At 52.6% G+C, this 6,000-nt stretch overlaps 1 protein-coding gene across 1 annotated transcript; it reads left to right on the forward strand.

The window, feature by feature from the left end:
* Positions 1-1,710: 1,710 nt before the first annotated feature.
* Positions 1,711-3,021, forward strand: SPBR_03753 (uncharacterized protein; the record flags this gene model as incomplete). Its single annotated transcript, XM_040762043.1, has 2 exons — positions 1,711-2,350; positions 2,543-3,021. The coding sequence occupies 2 exons, from the start codon at positions 1,711-1,713 to the stop codon at positions 3,019-3,021; spliced, it is 1,119 nt and encodes a 372-aa protein (XP_040622840.1).
* Positions 3,022-6,000: the final 2,979 nt, after the last annotated feature.

Here is a 6,000-nt window from a genome sequence, read left to right on the forward strand (position 1 = left end):
GTCCATAGGCTGCAGCCAGCGCATTTCGGCCTTTTTCTACGCGGATATACCAAGATGATTGACTGCCGAAAGCCAGGCAAGACGGAGGACCAAAAGGTTGTGTTGATTTATGGAGTTGAAATTTGGAGACATATTGAAAAGCGCTTGGAATAAACGAAAGGATTCTTAAAATGTACATACATATATGTATATTTGATAATCTGATCGATGAAAGTTGAGAAGATCCACAATGTCAAGGTAGATACGCAACTCAAGTGGAATTGACAATAAAAAAAGCAAAATAAAAACAAAATAAGACAAGATGAATATGACTTGCCAAGAAAAATTAACGAGGAAGCACTTTCATATATTTGGTCGTCATTTCACGTCTGCACATCTCCAGTCGGCCTGCAGAGTTTGTACCATTAGCAACAACAACAACGACAACAACAACTCCGTTGGCGACGGAGGGATACGGACGAAAGACGACAGACGGAATGCATAATGTCCAATACCATGGACCAGATTTCGGGCTCTTTCGACACAAAAGATCGACGTCGTATGGGGAGAAATGGCTGTGACAGCGTGCTGGTTTGGAGACAGCTGGATTCTGAAACAAGCGGAATGCAGCACAGAAATGCGAGGTGAGGAGAAGCCTTTTCTTCCTCTTCCCATTGACACGTTTCGATTGTGAATGTTTGATTGCCAACGTACATTTAAATTCCAATGGCCTCTTCCCATTACATCGAACTCGTTTGATGACAACATGTCGTAGCCAGATAAGGGTTTTTTGGACCATGTGCTATGACGGGAAATGTACTTTCGCTGCGTTGTGCATACTAGAAGTCTCAGATAGTGAACTTCAATTTGAATATAGAAATATAAAAACCGGGCAAACGCAAAACATTTCCACATCCCTAATTCAATAATAATAATGACGATTCTCATCACTGGTTCTTTGTGTCTTTTGTTCTACTGTCCTTTTATATGCTGGAGAGTGCAAGCATTTCGATGAGTCTCATGTCGACCAAGACCAGCCTTTGCGCTCTCAGGCACATGAGTTGCCCCGGGATTGTCCCCGCATCGACTTCGTGCCGGCCTGATCGTCTGCCAGTTTTCCAGTTTTCCAGTTTCCCTTCTTTTCGGCTTGTTTCTCGCTTATTGCTTTTAAATCGGTTGATCGTCTACTTCCTCTAACGGGTCGCTGGTCACCGATCTCATCTACGAATGATCTACGCGTCGTCCCAAATTTTGGGCCGATGTGGGCCAAGGGCCTAGAACGAGGCAGACCAAAAACCTCCGAGATGTGTCTTATCCTTGCTTCTCGTTTGAGAATCGGCAGACTGCAGTATGCAACTGTCCTGGATTTTGCCTGGTCTATCGAACCGGCTCGAACCCGGCCCAGACTCGGATGGTCCACGTGTTGTCCCCTTTCTGTTCTCCAACGATCCTGGAGAGTATATGTCCTGTGACGCCCTCGCTGTTTGTCTTTATGAAGCCGTCTTCCTTCAACCCGATGTCTTCTTTTCTTCGTCTCTTTTTCTTTATATTTTCCTATCCCTGCCTCCCTCCCCTTCCCCACATAACATTTTGACCTTTCTGACGCTGTGAAAAGCTTCTTTGCCGACTCGACTCGACCATACTCACCTCGACGACAAAATTAGTCGTTCTTGTAGCGCACGCTCTGCCATCACACGCTCCGGGCCATGTCCTCCACCAATACGACTCAGGATGTCGTCTAGCATAGAGCCTTCCACTTCCTCGTCCACCTCCACCTCTCCCTCCACGGCCCACGATGCTACCAACCGAATCCGCCTCAGCGTCGACCTCGGCCCGTCCCTGCGTGTCACCGTGTGGGTCCTCGTCGCCGTGTCCGGCGCCTTTCTCGGCACGCGCCTCTACTGCAAATGGCGTCGCCACCGCACCCTCCACGTGGACGACGGGTTCCTGATGGCGGCGTGGGCCATGCTGATTGCGGCCGAGGTTTGTACGACCATCGAAGTCGCCTACGGGTTTGGCCAGCACACCGCCGCCATCGTGGCCGCCACGGCGGGCGACGACACGGCCGCCGACATCACCGGCCGCCTCAACCGCATCACGCTGACGGGCCTGCTCACCATCACGTTTGGCATCTGCGCCCAGGCGTGGAGCAAGACCTCGTGGGCCATTACGCTGCTGCGCGTCGCCAGCGGCTGGCACCGCCTGCGCGGCTTCGTGTGGTTTGCGCTCGTGTCCATGAACCTGTTCTTTGCCGGCCCCACGCTCATCTACTGGCTGCAGTGCACGCCCGTGGCCAAGGCGTGGCAGCCGCTGTTGCCGGGCACCTGCTGGCGTCCGCAGGTGGGCATCGTCTTGGGCATTGTCGCCAGCAGTAAGTTTCTTGTGTCCTCGCTGCGCTCGCTTTGTTGTGTCCTCGCTGCGCTCGCTTTGTGTCCTCGCTGCGCTCGCTTTGTGTCCTCGCTGCGCTCGCTTTGTGTCCTCGCTGCGCTCGCTTTGTGTCCTCGCTGCGCTCGCTTTGTGTCCTCCTTTTGCTTTGCTCACACTCGCTAACCCCCACGACTAGGCTACTCCGGCCTCATGGACCTCGCCTTTGCCATCATCCCCTGGTTCCTCCTCCGCCACCTCCAGATCAGCCCGGCCGAGAAGCTCGGCGTCACCCTCGCCATGAGCATGGGCGTCTTCGCCGCCATCGCCGCCTTCATCAAGGCGTCCGCCCTCCCCTCCTTGACGTCGCCCGATTTTGCCTTTGACGGCGTCACCCTCACCTTGTGGGGCACCGCCGAGCCGGCCGTGACCATCATGGCAGCGTCTGTGCCCATGATGCGCGTCCTCGTCCAGTCGGTGCGGAAGCCGGCGTCGTGGGCCGGCAGCGAAGAGAGCGCCCCTATGCCAGGTGCGACCCCTGGGGCCGTCACAGATACAACTGCCACAGAAGCGGCAAACGGCTCGACTGGTCGGATGCAGCAAGCAACATCAGTTGAAGAGGATGGCCTGTCGCGAGCACCGGCAACCCAAGAGTTGGAAAAGGGCATTCCCTTGTAGACGATTCGGTCGTGAGTAGATACGATGCCATCTGGAACTGGCTGGGTTGGACTGGACTGGACTACATTCGAGGAAAGGATATGGATCATGGGTTGGGACTGCACTTAAATAATTTGGTTGCCGTTTATGTATGCAGCATTGGATCAAACCGTTTTCTGTTTACTGTTTACTGTTTGTTTACTGGATTTGGAGTTTAGTTTTTGTTGCTTTTCGGAATTTATTCGATCTTGACTGGCGGTGGTCATTTGTTTACTTTGCTTCGTATTTTCCCCTCCCCCATTTACGCAGCTTGATACCACATTCATTCATCTAAGCTAGCAGCGCTGAGCACATCGTCTCTGTTCCAAAAAGGCCCAAAAATGGCCCTGCTGCCATTCCTTCATCGTAGCCCTGTCAGACTCTTTCAAAAAGTTGGCTGTCTGTTGTCTTGGCGAAGCAAAAGTTCCTGGGACGTTGCGTGGGATCAAAAACACACAGCAGCCAGCAAAGACATGTAAGTGAAGTCGACGGTAGTCAACACTTGAAAAGAGAGAGGCTGTGCACAAAATGCACTCGTGGCTGCGAGGCCGAAGACGGCTCGCCTTATTATTGTTCGTGTACGGAGTATTTGGTACAGTTGGATTCGCTCTTTATGGCCTACTCCGTGTTTTGGTGATTCTCTTTGCAACGCCTATTGACCGTTTGACTCTGAACGGCGTCGGCATGGTGGCCCCGATAGTGTCCTTTCTCTGTTGACGTATCCTTCTCGCCTGCAATCCTTCCACCAAGGCCTCTTTGTGTAATTAAAGTTGGCAGGTCAGGGGATGTGCTAAATGTCTGCCCAGAAGATCGGCAAAAGGGCTAACCACGGTCTAAGCATAATCCTTCGAGAGTCATTTTCTTACTCGCCATTCAGGAGCTGTAGTCCTTGCCGTTCGGAATATGGTCGCAAAGTCACTAGATTTGAGCCTCCATTGAAATGAGAACCGAAAACCCCAACCCAGCCATATTCAGGGCTGGAATTGGAAATGCAATAAAAAAAGGTATGGCCGGCCAAGAGTCGTGCACAACGTCGAGAGGGCACAAAAACGCCGGTGCAGCACGCTAGTGGGCCTATTTTGTATTTTAAGGTTGTTTTCCGCTGCGTGAGGTGGCAGGCAGTGCAAGAAAGGATTTCGTGAATAAAAATAAACATGAAAATAATACTGGACAGGCGCTGGACTATGGCGGAGGTACCTGCCGAAAATTCGGAACATACGTCGGATTTGGTGAAGCCCCGAGAATCAACAAGAACCACAAGCATCGTCGGCATCTTGGCACAAAAGCTTGGGAGGCTTGGGCTGGTTGGCGCCTTGGGGAGTCTTGGGCGTCTTGGCTGCGAAACTCTTGGTCTGGGGAATGCGGCAAGACGTTTCTGGGCGCCTGAAGCCATTCTGGCCGTTGCCATATGGGGGAGGTCGATTTCCTCAGTTGACTGTTTTTTTATTTTTTGATTTGTCTACGCCTATTATTGAAGGCTGTGCGATAATGAGGAAGCCACATTGTACGAGTCCATGTGAGATGACTCGATCGACAGATCTTGGTCGGTTGGCCTTAATGGGCGGCTAAGGCAGGACTGGCTGGCAGATTGGAGCCTGCACTGTATTGACCGAGTTTGTTGACTCGAGTAATGTCGTTCGTCGTAAATCGTATACCATACTCGTTTGGCCTCACGTCCAAGTTATCCCTGCTGTCACTACCAGACCGCGCCCCTATTTCTGGCGTCCTGCTGTCCCATTGCACCTTCCTCGCATGAATGCGGCTGACCCGCGTATGGCCCGCATGGCCCGTATGGCCCGCTTGGCGCCTGTCGTGTCACTCCGCAGAGCAGACTCGTTTGGGAAGGATCGAGGCGTGTGTTGTCCATCGGCGGTCCTTCCTGACCTGGTCGCTGGCAGTCACTACGAAGTATCCTCGTCGTAATTTTTTGCTCTCGTCTGCCTCAAACATGACCGCTTGTGCCGCTGGGTCCCTTTCTGGTGTCTCTCCTTCTTCGTTCCTGTTTCCTCTTCCCTCTTTCCCATTTCCGGGGTTTGGGGCTCTGCCTCAATGGCATCGAAATAACCAAAAGAGCGATTTGAGCGAATCAACATCGGCCCAAAGCCACCCCCATTGCTGCCTGTAAGCCTTGCCAAGACCGTACCAGTACCGTTTCTTGCCCTTCTCCTCTCCCCCTTTCATCTTCCTTCGCCAAGAACTGCGCCAAGTCGACTGCGGTCCAACAAAAGAAACAAAACGGAACAAGAGCAGAAACAAGCTCGAGTTAGCCTCGACAGTGGGCCTGTCACCGGCCGCATCAACTGTATTTCAGTTCAGCCGCTGTCACGGCCACTGGCGCTCTCTCTCTTGTCTTGTCCTCTCTTTTCCCTTCTTTTGCATTTCGCGTCTTTATCAGTGCCTTTCCGCTTTCCTTTTCCTTGCGAGGCCAACCGTCTGCCTGGGGCGGCTTGGCGACCGGGTTCCTCCTTCTGACTCGTTCCTTCTGACTCTCTCTCATTTTCCCTCGTCTCTTCCCAAGGTGACCTTGTTCACGCGCCTGTACCCACCTTTTCGTCGCGGTTCGCCCACATGGGGGCGGTGCCAGCGCCTTTTTGGTGGACCCTTGTTGCCTTTTTTGTCCTCCGTCCTTCCTTTCTTTTGCCTGGTGGCAATCTTATTTGGTCTTGGCAACGAGCATGGGGGGGGCCTACATGTACATTGGGGCTTGCGATGGACGTTTTGCTCGCTTGTCCCCGTATTTTGTCCTTCGTCCTGCATCCATCGAGAGCCCTCAAGAGGGTCCTTTGGTCGTCATGTGTGAGGCTCGACATGGAGTTAAATAGGCGCGCCGTCGCCCCCCCTTTTGCCATTCAAATTTCCGTGATGACATTGAAGTGAAAGTGTGAATAGCCTTAATTGTCGTCGAGTCGAGCCATTCGTCCTTGTCGTTTTTTCACAAGTCTTCCTCACTTCAACGCCAAC

This window comes from Sporothrix brasiliensis (genome assembly GCF_000820605.1).
Source record: "Sporothrix brasiliensis 5110 chromosome Unknown Cont14, whole genome shotgun sequence".
Classification (NCBI taxonomy): Eukaryota; Fungi; Ascomycota; class Sordariomycetes; order Ophiostomatales; family Ophiostomataceae; genus Sporothrix; species Sporothrix brasiliensis.